General features: G+C 58.5%; 1 protein-coding gene across 1 annotated transcript in view; it reads right to left on the bottom strand.

Annotated features, from left to right (window-relative positions):
* The window catches only part of LOC140458725 (glutamate receptor ionotropic, kainate 5-like), a 250,325-nt gene extending 227,102 nt beyond the window's left edge, over positions 1 to 23,223 (bottom strand). The window contains exon 1 of the mRNA XM_072553387.1: positions 23,158 to 23,223. Within this exon, the coding sequence (XP_072409488.1) occupies positions 23,158 to 23,223 (66 nt within the window). The remainder of the gene's footprint in view (positions 1 to 23,157) is intronic.
* Positions 23,224 to 23,942: the final 719 nt, after the last annotated feature.

Raw genomic sequence — 23,942 nt, 5'->3', positions numbered from 1 at the left:
TCTCCCCCCGTTGTAGCTACAGTCTCTCTCTCTCTCCCCCCCGTTGTCCTGTCAGTCTCTCTCTCTCTCCCCCCGTTGTCCTGTCAGTCTCTCTCTCTCTCCCCCCGTTGTCCTGTCAGTCTCTCTCTCTCTCCCCCCGTTGTCCTGTCAGTCTCTCTCTCTCTCCCCCCGTTGTAGTTTCAGTCTCTCTCTCTCTCCCCCCGTTGTAGTTACAGTCTCTCTCTCTCTCCCCCCGTTGTAGTTACAGTCTCTCTCTCTCTCCCCCCCGTTGTAGTTACAGTCTCTCTCTCTCTCCCCCCGTTGTAGTTACAGTCTCTCTCTCTCTCCCCCCGTTGTAGTTACAGTCTCTCTCTCTCTCTCCCCGTTGTAGTTACAGTCTCTCTCTCTCCCCCCCGTTGTAGTTACAGTCTCTCTCTCTCTCACTCCCCCCGTTGTCCTGTCAGTCTCTCTCTCTCTCTCTCTCCCCCCGTTGTAGTACGGTCTCTCTCTCACTCCCCCCGTTGTCCTGTCAGTCTCTCTCTCACTCCCCCCGTTGTCCTGTCAGTCTCTCTCTCACTCCCCCCGTTGTCCTGTCAGTCTCTCTCTCACTCCCCCCGTTGTCCTGTCAGTCTCTCTCTCACTCCCCCCGTTGTCCTGTCAGTCTCTCTCTCACTCCCCCCGTTGTCCTGTCAGTCTCTCTCTCACTCCCCCCGTTGTCCTGTCAGTCTCTCTCTCACTCCCCCCGTTGTCCTGTCAGTCTCTCTCTCACTCCCCCCGTTGTCCTGTCAGTCTCTCTCTCACTCCCCCCGTTGTCCTGTCAGTCTCTCTCTCACTCCCCCCGTTGTCCTGTCAGTCTCTCTCTCACTCCCCCCGTTGTCCTGTCAGTCTCTCTCTCACTCCCCCCGTTGTCCTGTCAGTCTCTCTCTCACTCCCCCCGTTGTCCTGTCAGTCTCTCTCTCACTCCCCCCGTTGTCCTGTCAGTCTCTCTCTCACTCCCCCCGTTGTCCTGTCAGTCTCTCTCTCTCTCTCCCCCGTTGTCCTGTCAGTCTCTCTCTCTCTCTCCCCCCGTTGTCCTGTCAGTCTCTCTCTCTCTCTCCCCCGTTGTCCTGTCAGTCTCTCTCTCTCTCCCCCGTTGTCCTGTCAGTCTCTCTCTCTCTCTCCCCCGTTGTCCTGTCAGTCTCTCTCTCTCTCCCCCATTGTCCTGTCAGTCTCTCTCTCTCTCCCCCGTTGTCCTGTCAGTCTCTCTCTCTCTCCCCCGTTGTCCTGTCAGTCTCTCTCTCTCTCTCCCCCCGTTGTAGTTTCAGTCTCTCTCTCTCTCCCCCGTTGTAGTTTCAGTCTCTCTCTCTCTCCCCCCGTTGTAGTTACAGTCTCTCTCTCTCTCCCCCCGTTGTAGTTACAGTCTCTCTCTCTCTCCCCCCGTTGTAGTTACAGTCTCTCTCTCTCTCTCCCCGTTGTAGTTACAGTCTCTCTCTCTCCCCCCGTTGTAGTTACAGTCTCTCTCTCTCTCACTCCCCCCCGTTGTCCTGTCAGTCTCTCTCTCTCTCTCTCTCCCCCCGTTGTAGTTACGGTCTCTCTCTCACTCCCCCCGTTGTCCTGTCAGTCTCTCTCTCACTCCCCCCGTTGTCCTGTCAGTCTCTCTCTCACTCCCCCCGTTGTCCTGTCAGTCTCTCTCTCACTCCCCCCGTTGTCCTGTCAGTCTCTCTCTCACTCCCCCCGTTGTCTGTCAGTCTCTCTCTCACTCCCCCCGTTGTCCTGTCAGTCTCTCTCTCACTCCCCCCGTTGTCCCTGTCAGTCTCTCTCTCTCTCCCCCGTTGTCCTGTCAGTCTCTCTCTCTCTCCCCCGTTGTCCTGTCAGTCTCTCTCTCTCTCTCCCCCGTTGTCCTGTCAGTCTCTCTCTCTCTCTCCCCCGTTGTCCTGTCAGTCTCTCTCTCTCTCTCTCCCCCGTTGTCCTGTCAGTCTCTCTCTCTCTCCCCCGTTGTCCTGTCAGTCTCTCTCTCTCTCCCCCGTTGTCCTGTCAGTCTCTCTCTCTCTCCCCGTTGTCCTGTCAGTCTCTCTCTCTCTCCCCCGTTGTCCTGTCAGTCTCTCTCTCTCTCCCCCGTTGTCCTGTCAGTCTCTCTCTCTCTCCCCCGTTGTCCTGTCAGTCTCTCTCTCTCTCCCCCGTTGTCCTGTCAGTCTCTCTCTCTCTCCCCCGTTGTCCTGTCAGTCTCTCTCTCTCTCCCCCGTTGTCCTGTCAGTCTCTCTCTCTCTCCCCCGTTGTCCTGTCAGTCTCTCTCTCTCTCCCCCGTTGTCCTGTCAGTCTCTCTCTCTCTCCCCGTTGTCCTGTCAGTCTCTCTCTCTCTCCCCCGTTGTCCTGTCAGTCTCTCTCTCTCCCCCGTTGTCCTGTCAGTCTCTCTCTCTCCCCCGTTGTCCTGTCAGTCTCTCTCTCTCTCTCTCTCTCTCTCTCCCCCTGTAGTAGTGTCAGTCTCTCTCTCTCCCCCCTGTAGTCGTGTCAGTCTCTCTCTCTCTCTCCCCCTGTAGTAGTGTCAGTCTCTCTCTCTCTCCCCCGCTGTAGTGTCAGTCACTTTCTCCCCCTGTAGTCGTGTCAGTCTCTCTCTCTCTCTCTCTCCCCCCGTAGTAGTGTCAGTCTCTCTCTCTCTCCCCCGTTGTACTGTCAGTCTCTCTCTCTCTGCCCCGTTGTACTGTCAGTCTCTCTCTCCCCCTGTAGTCGTGTCAGTCTCTCTCTCTCTCTCTCTCTCCCCCTGTAGTAGTGTCAGTCTCTCTCTCTCTCCCCGTTGTAGTGTCAGTCACTCTCTCCCCCTGTAGTCGTGTCAGTCTCTCTCTCTCCCCCCCTGTAGTCGTGTCAGTCTCTCTCTCTCTCTCCCCCTGTAGTAGTGTCAGTCTCTCTCTCTCTCCCCCGCTGTAGTGTCAGTCACTTTCTCCCCCTGTAGTCGTGTCAGTCTCTCTCTCTCTCTCTCTCCCCCTGTAGTAGTGTCAGTCTCTATCTCTCCCCCCCTGTAGTAGTGTCAGTCTCTCTCTCTCCCCCCCCTGTAGTACCGTCAGTCTCTCTCTCTCTCTCTCTTTCCCCCTGTAGTACCGTCAGTCCTCTCTCTCTCTGTCCTCCCGTAGTAGTGTCAGTCTCTCTCGCCCTGCAGTAGTGTCAGTCGCACTCTCGCGCCCTGTCGTGTCAGTCTCTCTCTCTCTCGAGAGTTCTCTCTCTCTCTCTCTCGCCGCCCTGTTGTAGTGTCAGCCTTTCACTCCCCCTGTAGTAGTGTCAGTCCTCTCTCTCTCTCCCCTTATCGTGTCAGTCTCTCCCTCTCTCTCTCCCCCTGTAGTAGTGTCAGTCTCTCTCTCTCTCTCGCCCTCTCTCCCTCTCCCCTTAATCGTGTCAGTCTCTCTCCCCCCGCAGTTGTGTCAGTCTCTCTCTCTCTCCCCCCGCAGTAGTGTCAGTCCCCTCTCTCCCCTCCCCCCGCAGTCGTGTCAGTCCCTCTCTCCCCTCCCCCCGCAGTCGTGTCAGTCCCTCGTCTCCCCTCCCCCCGCAGTCGTGTCAGTCCCTCTCTCCCCCCGCAGTCGTGTCAGTCCCTCTCTCTCCCCCCCGCCAGTCGTGTCAGTCCCTCTCTCTCCCCCCGCAGTCGTGTCAGTCCCTCTCTCTCCCCCCGCAGTCGTGTCAGTCCCTCTCTCTCCCCCCGCAGTCGTGTCAGTCCCTCTCTCTCCCCCCGCAGTCGTGTCAGTCCCTCTCTCTCCCCCCGCAGTCGTGTCAGTCCCTCTCTCTCCCCCCGCAGTCGTGTCAGTCCCTCTCTCTCCCCCCGCAGTCGTGTCAGTCCCTCTCTCTCCCCCGCAGTCGTGTCAGTCCCTCTCTCTCCCCCCGCAGTCGTGTCAGTCCCTCTCTCTCCCCCCGCAGTCGTGTCAGTCCCTCTCTCTCCCCCCGCAGTCGTGTCAGTCCCTCTCTCTCCCCCCGCAGTCGTGTCAGTCCCTCTCTCTCCCCCCGCAGTCGTGTCAGTCCCTCTCTCTCCCCCCGCAGTCGTGTCAGTCCCTCTCTCTCCCCCCGCAGTCGTGTCAGTCCCTCTCTCTCCCCCCGCAGTCGTGTCAGTCCCTCTCTCTCCCCCCGCAGTCGTGTCAGTCCCTCTCTCTCCCCCGCAGTCGTGTCAGTCCCTCTCTCTCCCCCCGCAGTCGTGTCAGTCCCTCTCTCTCCCCCCGCAGTCGTGTCAGTCCCTCTCTCTCCCCCCGCAGGTCGTGTCAGTCCCTCTCTCTCCCCCCGCAGTCGTGTCAGTCCCTCTCTCTCCCCCCGCAGTCGTGTCAGTCCCTCTCTCTCCCCCGCAGTCGTGTCAGTCCCTCTCTCTCCCCCCGCAGTCGTGTCAGTCCCTCTCTCTCCCCCCGCAGTCGTGTCAGTCCCTCTCTCTCCCCCCGCAGTCGTGTCAGTCCCTCTCTCTCCCCCCGCAGTCGTGTCAGTCCCTCTCTCTCCCCCCGCAGTCGTGTCAGTCCCTCTCTCTCCCCCCGCAGTCGTGTCAGTCCCTCTCTCTCCCCCCGCAGTCGTGTCAGTCCCTCTCTCTCCCCCCGCAGTCGTGTCAGTCCCTCTCTCTCCCCCCGCAGTCGTGTCAGTCCCTCTCTCTCCCCCGCAGTCGTGTCAGTCCCTCTCTCTCCCCCCGCAGTCGTGTCAGTCCCTCTCTCTCCCCCCGCAGTCGTGTCAGTCCCTCTCTCTCCCCCCGCAGCCGTGTCAGTCCCTCTCTCTCCCCCCGCAGCAGTGTCAGTCCCTCTCTCTCCCCCCGCAGCAGTGTCAGTCCCTCTCTCTCCCCCCGCAGCAGTGTCAGTCCCTCTCTCTCCCCCCCGCAGCAGTGTCAGTCCCTCTCTCTCCCCCCGCAGCAGTGTCAGTCCCTCTCTCTCCCCCCGCAGCAGTGTCAGTCCCTCTCTCTCCCCCCGCAGCAGTGTCAGTCCCTCTCTCTCCCCCGCAGCAGTGTCAGTCCCTCTCTCTCCCCCCGCAGCAGTGTCAGTCCCTCTCTCTCCCCCCGCAGCAGTGTCAGTCCCCTCTCTCTCCCCCGCAGCAGTGTCAGTCCCTCTCTCTCCCCCGCAGCAGTGTCAGTCCCTCTCTCTCTCCCCCCGTAGTAGTGTCAGTGTCTCTCTCCCCCCCCGCAGTAGTGTCAGTCCCTCGCTCTCCCCCCGTAGTAGTGTCAGTCTCTCTCTCTCCCCCCGCAGTAGTGTCAGTCCCTCTCTCTCTCCCCCCGTAGTAGTGTCAGTGTCTCTCTCCCCCCCCGCAGTAGTGTCAGTCCCTCGCTCTCCCCCCGTAGTAGCGTCAGTCTCTCTCTCTCTCTCTCTGCCCCGTTGTAGTGTCAGTCTCTCTCTCTCTCTCCCCCCGTTGTAGTGTCAGTCTCTCTCTCTCCCCCCGTTGTAGTGTCAGTCTCTCTCTCTCTCCCCCCGTTGTAGTGTCAGTCTCTCTCTCTCTCCCCCCGTTGTAGTGTCAGTCTCTCTCTCTCTCTCTCTCTCCCCCCGTTGTAGTGTCAGTCTCTCTCTCTCTCTCTCTCTCTCTCTCTCCCCCCGTTGTAGTGTCAGTCTCTCTCTCTCTCTCCCTCTCCCCCCGTTGTAGTGTCAGTCTCTCTCTCTCTCTCCCTCTCCCCCCGTTGTAGTGTCAGTCTCTCTCTCTCTCTCCCCCCGTTGTAGTGTCAGTCTCTCTCTCTCTCTCCCCCCGTTGTAGTGTCAGTCTCTCTCTCTCTCTCCCCCCGTTGTAGTGTCAGTCTCTCTCTCTCTCTCCCCCCGTTGTAGTGTCAGTCTCTCTCTCTCTCTCCCCCCGTTGTAGTGTCAGTCTCTCTCTCTCTCTCCCCCCGTTGTAGTGTCAGTCTCTCTCTCTCTCTCCCCCCGTTGTAGTGTCAGTCTCTCTCTCTCTCTCCCCCCGTTGTAGTGTCAGTCTCTCTCTCTCTCTCCCCCCGTTGTAGTGTCAGTCTCTCTCTCTCTCTCTCCCCCCGTTGTAGTGTCAGTCTCTCTCTCTCTCTCCCCCCGTTGTAGTGTCAGTCTCTCTCTCTCTCTCTCCCCCCCGTTGTAGTGTCAGTCTCTCTCTCTCTCTCCCCCCGTTGTAGTGTCAGTCTCTCTCTCTCTCTCCCCCCGTTGTAGTGTCAGTCTCTCTCTCTCTCTCCCCCCGTTGTAGTGTCAGAGTCTCTCTCTCCCCCCGCAGTAGTGTCAGTCTCTCTCTCTCTCTCCCCCCCCGTAGTCGTGTCAGTCACTCTCTCTCTCCCCCCGTAGTAGTGTCAGTGTCTCGCTCTCCCCCCGCAGTAGTGTCAGTCCCTCGCTCTCGCCCCGTAGTAGTGTCAGTCTCTCTCTCTCTCCCCCCGTTGTAGTGTCAGTCTCTCTCTCTCTCTCTCTCTCCCCCCGTCGTAGTGTCAGTCTCTCTCTCTCCCCCCGTCGTAGTGTCAGTCTCTCTCTCTCCCCCCGTCGTAGTGTCAGTCTCTCTCTCTCCCCCCGTCGTAGTGTCAGTCTCTCTCTCTCCCCCCGTCGTAGTGTCAGTCTCTCGCTCTCCCACCGTCGTAGTGTCAGTCTCTCGCTCTCCCCCCGTTGTAGTGTCAGTCTCTCTCTCTCTCTCTCCCCCCGTCGTAGTGTCAGTCTCTCTCTCTCCCCCCGTCGTAGTGTCAGTCTCTCCCTCTCTCCCCTGTTGCAGTGTCAGTCTCTCTCTCTCTCTCTCTCTCTCTCTCCCCCCGTGTCCTGTCAGTCTCTCTCTCTCTCTCTCTCCCCCCGTTGTCCTGTCAGTCTCTCTCTCTCTCCCCCCGTTGTAGTTACAGTCTCTCTCTCTCTCTCTCCCCGTTGTCCTGTCAGTCTCTCTCTCTCTCCCCCCGTTGTAGTTACAGTCTCTCTCTCTCTCCCCCTGTTGCAGTGTCAGTCTCTCTCTCTCTCTCCCCCCGTTGTCCTGTCAGTCTCTCTCTCTCTCCCCCGTTGTCCTGTCAGTCTCTCTCTCTCTCCCCCGTTGTCCTGTCAGTCTCTCTCTCTCTCCCCGTTGTCCTGTCAGTCTCTCTCTCTCTCCCCCCGTTGTAGTTACAGTCTCTCTCTCTCTCCCCCTGTTGCAGTGTCAGTCTCTCTCTCTCTCTCTCTCTCCCCCCGTTGTAGTGTCAGTCTCTCTCTCTCTCTCTCCCCCCGTTGTAGTGTCAGTCTCTCTCTCTCTCTCCCCCCGTTGTAGTGTCAGTCTCTCTCTCTCTCTCCCCCCGTTGTAGTGTCAGTCTCTCTCTCTCTCTCTCTCTCCCCCCGTTGTAGTGTCAGTCTCTCTCTCTCTCCCCCCGTTGTAGTGTCAGTCTCTCTCTCTCTCCCCCCGTTGTAGTGTCAGTCTCTCTCTCTCTCTCTCTCTCTCTCTCCCCCCGTTGTAGTGTCAGTCTCTCTCTCTCTCTCTCCCCCCGTTGTAGTGTCAGTCTCTCTCTCTCTCTCCCCCCGTTGTAGTGTCAGTCTCTCTCTCTCTCTCCCCCCGTTGTATTGTCAGTCTCTCTCTCTCTCCCCCCGTTGTAGTTACAGTCTCTCTCTCTCTCCCCCCATTGTAGTTACAGTCTCCCACTCTCTCCCCCCATTGTAGTTACAGTCTCCCACTCTCTCCCCCCGTTGTAGTTACAGTCTCTCTCTCTCTCTCTCTCTCTCCCCCCGTTGTACTGTCAGTCTCTCTCTCTCTCCCCCCGTTGTAGTTACAGTCTCTCTCTCTCTCCCCCCGTTGTAGTGTCAGTCTCTCTCTCTCTCCCCCCGTTGTAGTGTCAGTCTCTCTCTCTCTCCCCCCGTTGTAGTGTCAGTCTCTCTCTCTCTCCCCCCGTTGTAGTGTCAGTCTCTCTCTCTCTCCCCCCGTTGTAGTTACAGTCTCTCTCTCCCCCCGTTGTAGTTACAGTCTCTCTCTCTCTCTCCCCCCGTTGTAGTTACAGTCTCTCTCTCTCTCCCCCCGTTGTAGTTACAGTCTCTCTCTCTCTCCCCCCGTTGTAGTTACAGTCTCTCTCTCTCTCCCCCCACAGTAGTGTCACTCTCTCTCTCTCTCCCCCCCCTGTAGTAGTGTCAGTCTCTTTCTCTCTCCCCCCCGTTGTCGTGTCAGTCTCTCTCTCTCCCCCTGTAGTAGTGTCAGTCTCTCTCTCTCCCCCCGTTGTAGTTACAGTCTCTCTCTCTCTCCCCCGTTGTAGTTACAGTCTCTCTCTCTCTCTCCCCCCGTTGTAGTTACAGTCTCTCTCTCTCTCCCCCCACAGTAGTGTCACTCTCTCTCTCTCCCCCCCCTGTAGTAGTGTCAGTCTCTTTCTCTCTCCCCCCCCGTTGTAGTGTCAGTCTCTCTCTCTCCCCCTGTAGTAGTGTCAGTCTCTCTCTCTCCCCCTGTAGTAGTGTCAGTCTCTCTCTCTCTCCCCCCGTAGTAGTGTCAGTCTCTCTCTCTCCCCCCCCTGTAGTAGTGTCAGTCTCTCCCTCTCTCCCCCTGTAGTAGTGTCAGTCTCTCTCTCCCCCCCGTAGTAGTGTCAGTCTCTCTCTCCCCCCCCCCGTAGTAGTGTCAGTCTCTCTCTCTCTCTCTCTCTCTCTCTCTCCCCCTGTAGTAGGGTCAGTCTCTCTCTCCCCCCCCCCCCATAGTAGTGTCGGTCTCTCTCTCTCCCCCCCCCTGTAGTAGTGTCAGTCTCTCCCTCTCTCCCCCTGTAGTAGTGTCAGTCTCTCTCTCCCCCCCGTAGTAGTGTCAGTCTCTCTCTCCCCCCCCGTAGTAGTGTCAGTCTCTCTCTCTCTCTCTCCCCCTGTAGTAGTGTCAGTCTCTCTCTCCCCCCCCCCCCATAGTAGTGTCGGTCTCTCTCTCTCCCCCCCCTGTAGTAGTGTCAGTCTCTCTCTCTCCCCCCCCCTGTAGTACTGTCAGTCTCTCCCTCTCTCCCCCTGTAGTAGTGTCAGTCTCTCTCCCCCCCCCCGTAGTAGTGTCAGTCTCTCTCTCTCTCTCTCCCCCTGTAGTAGTCAGTCTCTCTCCCCCCCCCCCCCGGTAGTAGTGTCAGTCCCTCTCTCGCTCCCCCCCCCGTAGTAGTGTCAGTCCCTCTCTCTCTCCCCCCCCCCCGTAGTAGTGTCAGTCTCTCTCTCTCCCCCTGTAGTAGTGTCAGTCTCTCCCTCTCTCCCCCTGTAGTAGTCAGTCTCTCTCCCCCCCCCCCCCCCCCGGTAGTAGTGTCAGTCCCTCTCTCGCTCCCCCCCCCGTAGTAGTGTCAGTCCCTCTCTCTCTCCCCCCCCCCCGTAGTAGTGTCAGTCCCTCTCTCTCCCCCCCTGTAGTCGTGTCAGTCTCTCTCTCTCTCCCCCCGTTGTAGTGTCAGTCTCTCTCTCTCCCCCTGTAGGAGTGTCAGTCCCTCTCTCTCCCCCCCCATAGTAGTGTCAGTCCCTCTCTCTCTCTCTCCTCGCCCCCCCGTTCGTAGTAGTGTCAGTCCCTCTCTCTCCCCCCCCCCAGTAGCGTCAGTCTCTCTCCCCCTGTAGTAGTGTCTGTCTCTCTCTCTCTCTCTCCCCCCCTCCCCCTCCCAGTAGTGTCAGTCTCTCTCTCTCTCCCCCCCTGTAGTATTGTCAGTCTCTTTCTCTCCCCCCCTGTAGTTGCGTCATTCTCTCTCTCTCTCTCTCTCTCTCTCTCTCCCCCTGCAGTAGTGTCAGTCTCTCTCCCTCTCTCTCTCCCCCTGTAGTAGTGTCAATCTCTCTCTCCCCCCCTGTAGTAGCGTCAGTCTCTCTCTCTCTCTCTCTCTCTCTCTGTCTCTCTCCCCCTGTAGTAGTGTCAGTCTCTCTCTCCCTCTCTCCCCCTGTAGTAGTGTCAGTCTCTCTCCCTCTCTCCCCCCTGTAGTAGTGTCAGTCTCTCTCTCTCTCCCCCTGTAGTAGTGTCAGTCTCTCTCTCTCTCTCTCTCTCTCTCTCTCTCCCCCTGTAGTAGCGTCTCTCTCTCGCTCTCTCTCCCTGTAGTAGTGTCAGTCTCTCTCTCTCACCCCGTAGGGTCAGTCTCTCTCTCCCCCTGTAGTAGTGTCAGTCTCCCCCCCCCTCCGTAGTAGTGTCAGTCTCTCTTTCTCTCTCTCTCCCCCCACTTTGGTAGTGTCAGTCTCTCTCTCTCCCCCTGTAGTAGTGTCAGTCTCTCTCTCCCTCTCTCCCCCTGTAGTAGTGTCAGTCTCTCTCCCTCTCTCCCCCCTGTAGTAGTGTCAGTCTCTCTCTCTCTCCCCCTGTAGTAGTGTCAGTCTCTCTCTCTCTCTCTCTCTCCCCCTGTAGTAGTGTCAGTCTCTCTCCCTCTCTCTCTCCCCCCCCCCCCTGTAGTAGTGTCAGTCTCTCTCTCTCTCCCCCTGTAGTAGTGTCAGTCTCTCTCTCTCTCTCTCTCCCTCCCCCTGTAGTGTCAGTCTCTCTCTCTCTCCCCCTGTAGTAGTGTCAGTCTCTCTCTCTCTCTGTCTCTCCCCCCCTGTAGTAGTGTCAGTCTCTCTCTCTCTCTCCCCCCCTGTAGTGTCTCTCGCTCTCTCTCTCTCTCTCTCTCTCTCTCCCCCCCTGTAGTAGTGTCAGTCTCTCTCTCTCTCTCTCTCTTCCCCCCCTGTAGTAGTGTCAGTCTCTCTCTCTCTCTCTCTCTCCCTCCCCCTGTAGTGTCAGTCTCTCTCTCTCTCCCCCTGTAGTAGTGTCAGTCTCTCTCTCTCTCTGTCTCTCCCCCCCTGTAGTAGTGTCAGTCTCTCTCTCTCTCTCCCCCCCTGTAGTGTCTCTCGCTCTCTCTCTCTCTCTCTCTCTCTCCCCCCCTGTAGTAGTGTCAGTCTCTCTCTCTCTCTCTCTCTTCCCCCCCTGTAGTAGTGTCAGTCTCTCTCTCTCTCTTCCCCCCCCTGTAGTAGTGTCAGTCTCTCTCTCTCTCTCTCTCTCCCCCCCTGTAGTAGTGTCACTCTCTCTCTCTCTCTCCCCCCCTGTAGTAGTGTCAGTCTCTCTCTCTCTCTCTCTTCCCCCCCTGTAGTAGTGTCAGTCTCTCTCTCTCTCTTCCCCCCCTGTAGTAGTGTCAGTCTCTCTCTCTCTCTTCCCCCCCTGTAGTAGTGTCAGTCTCTCTCGCTCTCTCCCCCTGTAGTAGTGTCAGTCACTCTCTCTCTCTCTCTCTCTCCCCCTGTAGTGTCAGTCTCTCTCTCTCTCTCTCGCCCCCTGTAGTAGTGTCAGTCTCTCTCTCTCTCTCTCTCTCCCCCTGTAGTAGTGTCAGTGTCAGTCTCTCTCTCTCTCTCTCCCCCCCTGTAGTAGTGTCAGTCTCTCTCTCTCTCTCTCTCTCCCCCTGTAGTAGTGTCAGTCTCTCTCTCTCTCTCTCTCTCGCCCCCTGTAGTGTCAGTCTCTCTCTCTCTCTCTCTCTCTCCCCCCCTGTAGTAGTGTCAGTCTCTCTCTCTCTCTCTCTCTCCCTCCCTCCCTGTAGTAGTGTCAGTCTCTCTCTCTCTCTCTCTCTCTCTCCCTCCCCCCCCTGTTGTAGCGTCAGTCGCTCTCCCTCCGCCCCCCCTGTTGTCGCGTCAGTCGCTCTCTCGCCCCCCCTGTTGTCGCGTCAGTCGCTCTCTCGCCCCCCCTGTTGTCGCGTCAGTCGCTCTCTCGCCCCCCCTGTTGTCGCGTCAGTCGCTCTCTCGCCCCCCCTGTTGTCGCGTCAGTCGCTCTCTCTCCCCCCCTGTTGTCGCGTCAGTCGCTCTCTCTCCCCCCCTGTTGTCGCGTCAGTCGCTCTCTCTCCCCCCCTGTTGTCGCGTCAGTCGCTCTCTCTCCCCCCCTGTTGTCGCGTCAGTCGCTCTCTCTCCCCCCCTGTTGTCGCGTCAGTCGCTCTCTCTCCCCCCCTGTTGTCGCGTCAGTCGCTCTCTCTCCCCCCCTGTTGTCGCGTCAGTCGCTCTCTCTCCCCCCCTGTTGTCGCGTCAGTCGCTCTCTCTCCCCCCCTGTTGTCGCGTCAGTCGCTCTCTCTCCCCCCCTGTTGTCGCGTCAGTCGCTCTCTCTCCCCCCCTGTTGTCGCGTCAGTCGCTCTCTCTCCCCCCCTGTTGTCGCGTCAGTCGCTCTCTCTCCCCCCCTGTTGTCGCGTCAGTCGCTCTCTCTCCCCCCCTGTTGTCGCGTCAGTCGCTCTCTCCCCCCCCTGTTGTCGCGTCAGTCGCTCTCTCCCCCCCCCTGTTGTCGCGTCAGTCGCTCTCTCTCCCCCCCTGTTGTCGCGTCAGTCGCTCTCTCTCCCCCCCTGTTGTCGCGTCAGTCGCTCTCTCTCCCCCCCTGTTGTCGCGTCAGTCGCTCTCTCTCCCCCCCCTGTTGTAGCGTCAGTCGCTCTCTCTCCCCCCCCTGTTGTAGCGTCAGTCGCTCTCTCTCCCCCCCCGTTGTAGCGTCAGTCGCTCTCTCTCCCCCCCTGTTGTAGCGTCAGTCGCTCTCTCTCCCCCCTGTTGTCGCGTCAGTCGCTCTCTCTCCCCCCCTGTTGTCGCGTCAGTCGCTCTCTCTCTCTCTCTCTCCCTCCCCCCCTGTTGTAGCGTCAGTCGCTCTCTCTCTCCCCCCCTGTTGTAGCGTCAGTCGCTCTCTCTCTCCCCCCCTGTTGTAGCGTCAGTCGCTCTCTCTCTCTCTCTCCCCCCCCTGTTGTAGCGTCAGTCGCTCTCTCTCTCTCTCTCTTTCTCTCTCTCCCCCCCCCTGTTGTAGCGTCAGTCGCTCTCTCTCTCTCTCTCCCCCCCTGTTGTAGCGTCAGTCTCTCTCTCTCTCCCCCTGTCGTAGCATCAGTCCCTCTCTCTCTCCCCCTCTCTCGCCCTGTAGTAGTGTCAGTCTCTCTCTCTCCCCCCCCCTGTAGTAGTGTCAGTCTCTCTCTGTCTCCCGTAGTAGTGTCAGTCTCTCTCTCTCTGTCTCCCGTAGTAGTGTCAGTCTCTCTCTCTCTCCCCCCCCCCCCTGTAGTGGGGTCAGTCTCCCCCCCCCCCCTGTAGTGGGGTCAGTCTCCCCCCCCCCCCCCCCTGTAGTGGGGTCAGTCTCCCCCCCCCCCCCCCCCTGTAGTGGGGTCAGTCTCCCCCCCCCCCCCCCTGTAGTGGGGTCAGTCTCCCCCCCCCCCCCCCTGTAGTGGGGTCAGTCTCCCCCCCCCCCCCCCTGTAGTGGGGTCAGTCTCCCCCCCCCCCCCCCTGTAGTGGGGTCAGTCTCCCCCCCCCCCCCCCCCCTGTAGTGGGGTCAGTCTCCCCCCCCCCCCCCCTGTAGTGGGGTCAGTCTCTCCCCCCCCCCCCTGTAGTGGGGTCAGTCTCTCCCCCCCCCCCTGTAGTGGGGTCAGTCTCTCCCCTCCCCCCTGTAGTGGGGTCAGTCTCTCCCCCCCCGTAGTGGGGTCAGTCTCTCCCCCCCCGTAGTGGGGTCAGTCTCTCCCCCCCCGTAGTGGGGTCAGTCTCTCCCCCCCCGTAGTGGGGTCAGTCTCTCCCCCCCCGTAGTGGGGTCAGTCTCTCCCCCCCCGTAGTGGGGTCAGTCTCTCCCCCCCCGTAGTGGGGTCAGTCTCTCCCCCCCCCCCCTGTAGTGGGGTCAGTCTCTCCCCCCCCGTAGTGGGGTCAGTCTCTCCCCCCCCCGTAGTGGGGTCAGTCTCTCCCCCCCCCGTAGTGGGGTCAGTCTCTCCCCCCCCGTAGTGGGGTCAGTCTCTCCCCCCCCGTAGTGGGGTCAGTCTCTCCCCCCCCGTAGTGGGGTCAGTCTCTCCCCCCCCCCCCTGTAGTGGGGTCAGTCTCTCCCCCCCCGTAGTGGGGTCAGTCTCTCCCCCCCCGTAGTGGGGTCAGTCTCTCCCCCCCCGTAGTGGGGTCAGTCTCTCCCCCCCCGTAGTGGGGTCAGTCTCTCCCCCCCCGTAGTGGGGTCAGTCTCTCCCCCCCCGTAGTGGGCTCAGTCCCTCCCCCCCCGTAGTGGGGTCAGTCTCTCCCCCCCCGTAGTGGGGTCAGTCTCTCCCCCCCTGTAGTGGGGTCAGTCTCTCCCCCCGTAGTGGTGTCAGTCTCTCTCTCACCCTGTAGGAGTGTCAGTCTCGCTCTCTCTCTCCCCCCCTGTAGTAGTGTGAGTCTCTCTCTCTCTCTCCCCCTGTCGTAGCGTCAGTCCCTCTCTCTCTCTCCCCCGTCGTAGCGTCAGTCTCTCTCTCTCTCTCTCTCTCTCTCTCTCCCCCTGTAGTCGTGTCAGTCTCTCTCTCTCTCTCTCCCCCTGTCGTCGTGTCAGTCTCTCTCTCTCTCTCTCTCTCCCCCCCTGTAGTAGTGTCAGTCTCTCTCTCTCTCTCTCTCCCCCCCTGTAGTAGTGTCAGTCTCTCTCTCTCTCTCTCTCCCCCCCTGTAGTAGTGTCAGTCTCTCTCTCTCTCTCCCCCCCTGTAGTAGTGTCAGTCTCTCTCTCTCTCTCTCTCTCTCTCCCCCCCTGTAGTAGTGTCAGTCTCTCTCTCTCTCTCTCTCTCCCCCCCTGTAGTAGTGTCAGTCTCTCTCTCTCTCTCTCTCTCTCTCCCCCCCTGTAGTAGTGTCAGTCTCTCTCTCTCTCCCCCCCTGTAGTAGTGTCAGTCTCTCCCCCCTTAGTAGTGTCAGTCTCTCTCTCTCTCTCCCCCCCTGTAGTAGTGTCAGTCTCTCCCCCCTTAGTAGTGTCAGTCTCTCTCTCTCTCTCTCTCTCTCTCTCTCTCTCTCTCCCCCCCTGTAGTGTCAGTCTCTCCCCCCGTAGTAGTGTCAGTCTCTCTCCCTCTCTCTCCCTCCCCCTCTCTCTCTCTCTCTCCTCCCCCCCCCGTAGTAGTGTCAGTCTCTCTCTCTCCCCCTGTAGTAGTGTCAGTCTCTCTCTCTCCCCCTGTAGTAGTGTCAGTCTCTCTCTCCCCCTGTAGTAGTGTCAGTCTCTCTCTCTCCCCCTGTAGTAGTGTCAGTCTCTCTCTCTCCCCCTGTAGTAGTGTCAGTCTCTCTCTCTCCCCCTGTTGTAGTGTCAGTCTCTCTCTCCCCCTGTTGTAGTGTCAGTCTCTCTCTCCCCCTGTAGTGTCAGTCTCTCTCTCCCCCTGTAGTGTCAGTCTCTCTCTCCCCCTGTAGTAGTGTCAGTCTCTCTCTCCCCCTGTAGTAGTGTCAGTCTCTCTCTCCCCCTGTAGTAGTGTCAGTCTCTCTCTCCCCCTGTAGTAGTCAGTCTCTCTCTCCCCCTGTAGTAGTGTCAGTCTCTCCCCCTCCCCCTGTAGTGTCAGTCTCTCTCTCCCACTCCCCCTCCCCCTGTAGTAGTGTCAGTCTCTCTCTCTCTCTCTCCCCCTGTAGTAGTGTCACTCTCTCTCTCTCTCCCCCTGTAGTAGTGTCACTCTCTCTCTCTCCCCCTGTAGTAGTGTCACTCTCTCTCTCTCTCCCCCTGTAGTAGTGTCACTCTCTCTCTCTCTCTCCCCCTGTAGTAGTGTCACTCTCTCTCTCTCTCTCCCCCTGTAGTAGTGTCACTCTCTCTCTCTCTCTCCCCCTGTAGTAGTGTCACTCTCTCTCTCTCTCCCCCTGTAGTAGTGTCACTCTCTCTCTCTCTCTCCCCCTGTAGTAGTGTCACTCTCTCTCTCTCTCCCCCTGTAGTAGTGTCACTCTCTCTCTCTCTCTCCCCCTGTAGTAGTGTCACTCTCTCTCTCTCTCCCCCTGCAGTAGTGTCACTCTCTCTCTCTCTCCCCCTGTAGTAGTGTCAGTCTCTCTCTCTCTCCCTGTAGTAGCGTCAGTCTCTCTCTCTCTCCCTGTAGTAGTGTCAGTCTCTCTCTCTCTCTCCCCCTGTAGTAGTGTCAGTCTCTCCCTCCCCCCCCCCGTAGTAGTGTCAGTCTCTCCCTCCCCCTGTAGTAGTGTCAGTCTCTCTCTCTCCCCCCTGTAGTAGTGTCAGTCTCTCCCTCCCCGTGCAGTAGTGTCAGTCTCTCCCTCCCCGTGTCGTAGTGTCAGTCTCTCCCTCCCCGTGTCGTAGTGTCAGTCTCTCTCTCCCCCTGTAGTAGTGTCAGTCTCTCTCTCCCCCTGTAGTAGTGTCAGTCTCTCTCTCTCTCTCTCTCCCCCTGTAGTAGTGTCAGTCTCTCTCTCCCCCTCCCCCTGTAGTGTCAGTCTCTCTCTCCCCCTCCCCCTCCCCCTGTAGTAGTGTCAGTCTCTTCTCTCTCCCCCTGTAGTAGTGTCAGTCTCTCTCTCTCCCCCTGTAGCAGTGTCAGTCTCTCTCTCTCTCTCCCCCTGTAGCAGTGTCAGTCTCTCTCTCTCTCCCCCCCTGTAGTGTCAGTCTCTCTCTCTCTCCCCCCCTGTAGTAGTGTCAGTCTCTCTCTCTCTCTCCCCCTGTAGTAGTGTCAGTCTCTCTCTCTCTCCCCCCCTGTAGTAGTGTCAGTCTCTCTCTCTCTCCCCCCCTGTAGTAGTGTCAGTCTCTCTCTCTCTCCCCCCCCCTGTAGTAGTGTCACTCTCTCTCTCTCTCCCCCTGTAGTAGTGTCACTCTCTCTCTCTCTCCCCCGTAGTAGTGTCACTCTCTCTCTCTCTCCCCCTGTAGTAGTGTCACTCTCTCTCTCTCTCTACCCCTGTAGTAGTGTCAGTCTCTCTCTCTCTCCCCCTGTAGTAGTGTCAGTCTCTCTCTCTCTCCCCCTGTAGTAGTGTCAGTCTCTCTCTCTCTCTCCCCCTGTAGTAGTGTCAGTCTCTCTCTCTCTCCCCCTGTAGTAGTGTCAGTCTCTCTCTCTCTCCCCCTGTAGTAGTGTCACTCTCTCTCTCTCTCTCTCTCCCCCTGTAGTAGTGTCAGTCTCTCCCTCCCCCCCCCTGTAGTAGTGTCAGTCTCTCTCTCTCCCCCGTAGTAGTGTCAGTCTCTCTCTCTCCCCCCTGTAGTAGTGTCAGTCTCTCCCTCTCCCCCCTGTAGTAGTGTCAGTCTCTCCCTCCCCGTGTAGTAGTGTCAGTCTCTCTCTCTCCCCCCTGTAGTAGTGTCAGTCTCTCTCTCTCCCCCTGTAGTAGTGTCAGTCTCTCTCTCTCCCCCTGTAGTAGTGTCAGTCTCTCCCTCCCCCTGTAGTAGTGTCAGTCTCTCTCTCTCTCCCCCTGTAGTAGTGTCAGTCTCTCTCTCTCTCCCCCTGTAGTAGTGTCAGTCTCTCTCTCTCTCCCCCTGTAGTAGTGTCAGTCTCTCTCTCTCTCCCCCTGTAGTAGTGTCAGTCTCTCTCTCTCTCCCCCTGTAGTAGTGTCAGTCTCTCCCCCTGCAGTAGTGTCAGTCTCTCCCCTGTAGTAGTGTCAGTCTCTCCCCTGTAGTAGTGTCAGTCTCTCCCCCCTGTAGTAGTGTCAGTCTCTCCCCCGGTAGTAGTGTCAGTCTCTCCCTCCCCCTGTAGTAGTGTCAGTCTCTCCCCCCTGTAGTAGTGTCAGTCTCTCTCTCTCTCCCCCTGTAGTAGTGTCAGTCTCTCTCTCTCCCCCTGTAGTAGTGTCAGTCTCTCTCTCTCTCCCCCTGTAGTAGTGTCAGTCTCTCTCTCCCCCCCTGTAGTAGTGTCAGTCTCTCCCCCTGTAGTAGTGTCAGTCTCTCCCCTGTAGTAGTGTCAGTCTCTCCCCCCTGTAGTGGTGTCAGTCTCTCCCCCCTGTAGTGGTGTCAGTCTCTCCCTCCCCCTGTAGCAGTGTCAGTCTCTCCCCCCTGTAGTAGTGTCAGTCTCTCCCCCCTGTAGTAGTGTCAGTCTCTCTCTCTCTCCCCCTGTAGTAGTGTCAGTCTCTCTCTCTCCCCCTGTAGTAGTGTCAGTCTCTCTCTCTCTCCCCCTGTAGTAGTGTCAGTCTCTCTCTCTCTCCCCCTGTAGTAGTGTCAGTCTCTCTCTCTCTCCCCCTGTAGTAGTGTCAGTCTCTCTCTCTCCCCCTGTAGTAGTGTCAGTCTCTCTCTCTCCCCCTGTAGTAGTGTCAGTCTCTCTCTCTCTCCCCCTGTAGTAGTGTCAGTCTCTCTCTCTCTCCCCCTGTAGTAGTGTCAGTCTCTCTCTCTCTCCCCCTGTAGTAGTGTCAGTCTCTCTCCCTCCCCCTGTAGTAGTGTCAGTCTCTCTCCCTCCCCCTGTAGTAGTGTCAGTCTCTCTCCCTCCCCCTGTAGTAGTGTCAGTCTCTCCCCCCTGTAGTAGTGTCAGTCTGTCTCTCTCCCCCTGTAGTAGTGTCAGTCTCTCCCCCCTGTAGTAGTGTCAGCCTCTCTCTCTCCCCCCTGTAGTAGTGTCAGTCTCTCCCCCTGTAGTAGTGTCAGTCTCTCTCTCTCTCCCCCTGTAGTAGTGTCAGTCTCTCCCCCTGTAGTAGTGTCAGTCTCTCCCCCTGTAGTAGCGTCAGTCTCTCCCCCTGTAGTAGTGTCAGTCTCTCCCCCCTGTAGTAGTGTCAGTCTCTCCCCCCTGTAGTAGTGTCAGTCTCTCCCTCTCTCTGTAGCAGTGTCAGTCTCTCTCTCTCTCCCCCTGTAGTAGTGTCAGTCTCTCTCTCTCCCCCTGTAGTAGTGTCAGTCTCTCTCTCTCCCCCTGTAGTAGTGTCAGTCTCTCCCCTGTAGTAGTGTCAGTCTCTCCCCCCTGTAGTAGTGTCAGTCTCTCCCCCCTGTAGTAGTGTCAGTCTCTCCCCCCTGTAGTAGTGTCAGTCTCTCCCTCCCCCTGTAGCAGTGTCAGTCTCTCCCCCCTGTAGTAGTGTCAGTCTCTCCCCCCTGTAGTAGTGTCAGTCTCTCTCTCTCTCCCCCTGTAGTAGTGTCAGTCTCTCTCTCTCTCCCCCTGTAGTAGTGTCAGTCTCTCTCTCTCCCCCCCCTGTAGTAGTGTCAGTCTCTCTCTCTCTCCCCCTGTAGTAGTGTCAGTCTCTCTCTCTCCCCCTGTAGTAGTGTCAGTCTCTCTCTCTCTCCCCCTGTAGTAGTGTCAGTCTCTCTCTCTCTCCCCCTGTAGTAGTGTCAGTCTCTCTCCCTCCCCCTGTAGTAGTGTCAGTCTCTCTCCCTCCCCCTGTAGTAGTGTCAGTCTCTCTCCCTCCCCCTGTAGTAGTGTCAGTCTCTCCCCCCTGTAGTAGTGTCAGTCTGTCTCTCTCCCCCTGTAGTAGTGTCAGTCTCTCCCCCCTGTAGTAGTGTCAGCCTCTCTCTCCCCCCTGTAGTAGTGTCAGTCTCTCCCCCTGTAGTAGTGTCAGTCTCTCCCTCTCTCCCCCTGTAGTAGTGTCAGCCTGTCTCTCTCCCCCCTGTAGTAGTGTCAGTCTCTCTCTCCCCTGTAGTAGTGTCAGTCTCTCCCTCTCTCCCCCTGTAGTAGTGTCAGCCTCTCTCTCTCCCCCTGTAGTAGTGTCAGTCTCTCCCTCCCCCTGTAGTAGTGTCAGTCTCTCTCTCTCTCCCCCTGTAGTAGTGTCAGTCTCTCCCTCTCTCCCCCTGTAGTAGTGTCAGCCTCTCTCTCTCCCCCTGTAGTAGTGTCAGTCTCTCTCTCTCCCCCCTGTAGTAGTGTCAGTCTCTCCCCCCTGTAGTAGTGTCAGTCTCTCCCCCCTGTAGTAGTGTCAGTCTCTCTCTCTCCCCCTGTAGTAGTGTCAGTCTCTCCCCTGTAGTAGTGTCAGTCTCTCCCCCCTGTAGTAGTGTCAGTCTCTCCCCCCTGTAGTAGTGTCAGTCTCTCCACCCTGTAGTAGTGTCAGTCTCTCCACCCTGTAGTAGTGTCAGTCTCTCCCCCCTGTAGTAGTGTCAGTCTCTCCCTCCCCCTGTCGTAGTGTTAGTCTCTCCCTCCCCCTGTAGTAGTGTCAGTCTCTCCCCCCTGTAGTAGTGTCAGTCTCTCTCTCTCTCTCTCCCCCTGTAGTAGTGTCAGTCTCTCTCTCTCCCCCTGTAGTAGTGTCAGTCTCTCTCTCTCCCCCTGTAGTAGTGTCAGTCTCTCTCTCTCCCCCTGTAGTAGTGTCAGTCTCTCTCTCTCTCCCCCTGTAGTAGTGTCAGTCTCTCTCTCTCCCCCTGTAGTAGTGTCAGTCTCTCTCTCTCCCCCTGTAGTAGTGTCAGTCTCTCTCTCTCCCCCTGTAGTAGTGTCAGTCTCTCTCTCTCCCCCTGTAGTAGTGTCAGTCTCTCTCTCTCCCCCTGTAGTAGTGTCAGTCTCTCTCTCTCTCTCCCCCTGTAGTAGTGTCAGTCTCTCTCCCTCCCCCTGTAGTAGTGTCAGTCTCTCCCCCCTGTAGTAGTGTCAGCCTCTCTCTCTCCCCCCTGTAGTAGTGTCAGTCTCTCTCTCTCCCCTGTAGTAGTGTCAGTCTCTCCCTCACTCCCCCTGTAGTAGTGTCAGTCTCTCCCTCTCTCCCCCTGTAGTAGTGTCAGTCTCTCCCTCTCCCCTGTAGTAGTGTCAGTCTCTCCCTCTCTCCCCCTGTAGTAGTGTCAGCCTCTCTCTCTCCCCCTGTAGTAGTGTCAGCCTCTCTCTCTCCCCCTGTAGTAGTGTCAGCCTCTCTCTCTCCCCCTGTAGTAGTGTCAGTCTCTCTCTCTCCCCCCTGTAGTAGTAGTCAGTCTCTCCCCCTGTAGTAGTGTCAGTCTCTCCCCCCTGTAGTAGTGTCAGCCTCTCCCTCCCCCTGTAGTAGTGTCAGCCTCTCCCTCCCCCTGTAGTAGTGTCAGCCTCTCTCTCTCCCCCTGTAGTAGTGTCAGTCTCTCTCTCTCTCCCCCTGTAGTAGTAGTCAGTCTCTCCCCCTGTAGTAGTGTCAGTCTCTCCCTCCCCCTGTAGTAGTGTCAGTCTCTCTCTCTCTCCCCCTGTAGTAGTGTCAGTCTCTCTCTCTCCCCCCCTGTAGTAGTGTCAGTCTCTCCCTCTCTCCCCCTGTAGTAGTGTCAGTCTCTCCCTCTCTCCCCCTGTAGTAGTGTCAGTCTCTCCCTCTCTCCCCCTGTAGTAGTGTCAGTCTCTCCCTCTCTCCCCCTGTAGTAGTGTCAGCCTCTCTCTCTCCCCCTGTAGTAGTGTCAGCCTCTCTCTCTCCCCCTGTAGTAGTGTCAGCCTCTCTCTCTCCCCCTGTAGTAGTGTCAGCCTCTCTCTCTCCCCCTGCAGTAGTGTCAGTCTCTCTCTCTCTCCCCCCTGCAGTAGTGTCAGTCTCTCTCTCTCCCCTGTAGTAGTGTCAGTCTCTCTCTCCCCCTGTAGTAGTGTCAGTCTCTCCCCCTGTAGTAGTATCAGTCTCTCCCCCCTGTAGTAGTGTCAGTCTCTCCCCCCTGTAGTAGTGTCAGTCTCTCTCTCTCCCCCTGTAGTAGTGTCAGTCTCTCCCCTGTAGTAGTGTCAGTCTCTCCCCCCTGTAGTAGTGTCAGTCTCTCCACCCTGTAGTAGTGTCAGTCTCTCCCCCCTGTAGTAGTGTCAGTCTCTCCCTCCCCCTGTCGTAGTGTTAGTCTCTCCCTCCCCCTGTAGTAGTGTCAGTCTCTCCCCCCTGTAGTAGTGTCAGTCTCTCTCTCTCTCCCCCTGTAGTAGTGTCAGTCTCTCTCTCCCTCCCCCTATAGTAGTGTCAGTCTCTCTCTCCCTCCCCCTATAGTAGTGTCAGTCTCTCTCTCCCTCCCCCTGTAGTAGTGTCAGTCTCTCTCTCCCTCCCCCTGTAGTAGTGTCAGTCTCTCTCTCTCCCCCCCTGTAGTAGTGTCAGTCTCTCCCTCTCTCCCCCTGTAGTAGTGTCAGTCTCTCCCTCTCTCCCCCTGTAGTAGTGTCAGTCTCTCCCTCTCTCCCCCTGTAGTAGTGTCAGTCTCTCCCTCTCTCCCCCTGTAGTAGTGTCAGCCTCTCTCTCTCCCCCTGTAGTAGTGTCAGCCTCTCTCTCTCCCCCTGTAGTAGTGTCAGCCTCTCTCTCTCCCCCTGTAGTAGTGTCAGCCTCTCTCTCTCCCCCTGCAGTAGTGTCAGTCTCTCTCTCTCTCCCCCCTGCAGTAGTGTCAGTCTCTCTCTCTCCCCTGTAGTAGTGTCAGTCTCTCTCTCCCCCTGTAGTAGTGTCAGTCTCTCCCCCTGTAGTAGTATCAGTCTCTCCCCCCTGTAGTATCAGTCTCTCCCCCCTGTAGTAGTGTCAGTCTCTCCCCCCTGTAGTAGTGTCAGTCTCTCTCTCTCCCCCTGTAGTAGTGTCAGTCTCTCCCCCTGTAGTAGTGTCAGTCTCTCTCTCTCCCCCTGTAGTAGTGTCAGTCTCTCCCCCCTGTAGTAGTGTCAGTCTCTCCCCCCTGTAGTAGTGTCAGTCTCTCCCCCCTGTAGTAGTGCCAGTCTCTCCCCCCTGTAGTAGTGTCAGTCTCTCTCTCTCTCCCCCTGTAGTAGTGTCAGTCTCTCTCTCTCTCCCCCTGTAGTAGTGTCAGTCTCTCTCTCTCTCCCCCTGTAGTAGTGTCAGTCTCTCTCTCCCTCCCCCTATAGTAGTGTCAGTCTCTCTCTCCCTCCCCCTGTAGTAGTGTCAGTCTCTCTCTCTCTCCCCCTGTAGTAGTGTCAGTCTCTCTCTCTCTCCCCCCTGTAGTAGTGTCAGTCTCTCTCTCTCTCCCCCCTGTAGTAGTGTCAGTCTCTCTCTCTCTCCCCCTGTAGTAGTGTCAGTCTCTCTCTCTCTCTCCCCCTGTAGTAGTGTCAGTCTCTCTCTCTCCCCCTGCAGTAGTGTCAGTCTCTCTCTCTCCCCCTGCAGTAGTGTCAGTCTCTCTCTCTCTCCCCCTGTAGTAGTGTCAGTCTCTCTCCCTCCCCCTGTAGTAGTGTCAGTCTCTCTCTCTCTCCCCCTGCAGTAGTGTCAGTCTCTCTCTCTCCCCCTGTAGTAGTGTCAGTCTCTCTCCCTCCCCCTGTAGTAGTGTCAGTCTCTCTCTCCCTCCCCCTGTAGTAGTGTCAGTCTCCCTGGTGTGTCCTGTTCCCCACCCCCCCATGTACTCACCTCCCTCTCTGTGTTGTTGTTGTTGTTGTGCTGACAGTGGGACACAGGGACACTCCTGGTACACTCAGCTGGCCCCCTCCTCTTGCTCCTCCTCCCTGACTCTCCTCTCCATCTCTCCCTTACACACTCTCTCTCTCTCTCTCTCTCTCTCTGGGAAGCCCCGGCTCTTTCCAAAATGGTGAATGGGGCTGACCCAGCTTTCCGCGGGGGGTGTCTCCGTTTGTGATTGGGGGCTGGTGGGGGCAGCCGCACCGTCCAATCAGGGGGCGTTATACTCGGCCCCGCCCACCGATAGCGAGGATGGACGTGCAGCCTGACCAATAGTACCGCCGCCCGGATGGGTAGGCGGGACCGACGTTCGCTTAGACCAATGGCGAAAGAGGGAGGCGACGTGTATTGTGGGAGGGGCTGAGGCCTGCCCGAGCCTCCGCCGCTTGTTTACCCGTCGCCGGCGCGCCTGCGCAGCATGCACGATTGCCTTTGGAATGCCGGGAAATGTAGTTTCCGATGACGTCAACACCTCCGTTTCACCGCTCCGGCCTGGGCAGCGTGGGACGACGGGAGTTGTAGTCCCGCACGCCCCTCCCCGTTGTCGCCAGCGGCTTACGCCGGGTGCGTTCGTCGGCCATCACCTCCCGACCGCGTTACGAACCTTGACGTGCCCGTGACGCATCCTGGGAGTTGTAGTCCCTCCCTTGCGCGCATTCGCCCCCTCCATTTTTTTAACCCACCCCGCTCCCCACCGCTTCGGGCGGATGAAAGGCGGCGCCGGGCATGCCGGGAGGTGTAGTCCGCCAGCGCCGTCATGCCGACTGGCCCCCAGAGGAACGTCACGCTTGGCGGACTACACCTCCCGCAGTGCCCTGCGGCGGCCGCCATCTTCCCCCTCCCTTTGACACGGTGCGGGCGGCGGCGGCGGCGTCGTCGTCCATTGGCGAGAGAGAAAACCCGACGACACAACCGTCGGGTCCCATGGCAACCGTTCCGTCCCCACCCAGGGCCCTCTTCACAACATCACATGTGAGTTCCGGAGTTATTTCTATAATCTGTGTGTTTACGTTGTTGGGGGGTGGTCTGAGGGAGTGATGGTCGCTCAAAGCCCCCGCGGCTGGGCCTTTCCTTGGGGGTGGGGGAGGGGATGGGCCGGTTGGCGGTTAATGGGGAGGGGCGTGGCTCGGGCTGTCTCCGCCCCCTTTCCCCCTCCCCCCCTCTCCGTGGCCGGGTGGCGTCACGCGGCCCGGGCAACGCCGGTCCGTTGCTAGGCGCCTCTCCGTCCAATCCGCGGCCGCGCGCCGCCCTTGACGTCACCGGAGAGCCTCCCCATTGGACGGCGCGCCTGGCGGCCCCCGGCCAATGGGAGCCCTCGCCCTCGCCCGGCTCCCGGAAGCGAGGCGCGCCTGCAGGAGGCCATTCAGCCTCTTGGCTCTCCTCCCTGCA

Source organism: Chiloscyllium punctatum, chromosome 34 (genome assembly GCF_047496795.1).
Source record: "Chiloscyllium punctatum isolate Juve2018m chromosome 34, sChiPun1.3, whole genome shotgun sequence".
In the NCBI taxonomy this organism is placed as follows: Eukaryota; Metazoa; Chordata; class Chondrichthyes; order Orectolobiformes; family Hemiscylliidae; genus Chiloscyllium; species Chiloscyllium punctatum.
This window is presented reverse-complemented; position numbering and strand designations above follow the sequence as displayed.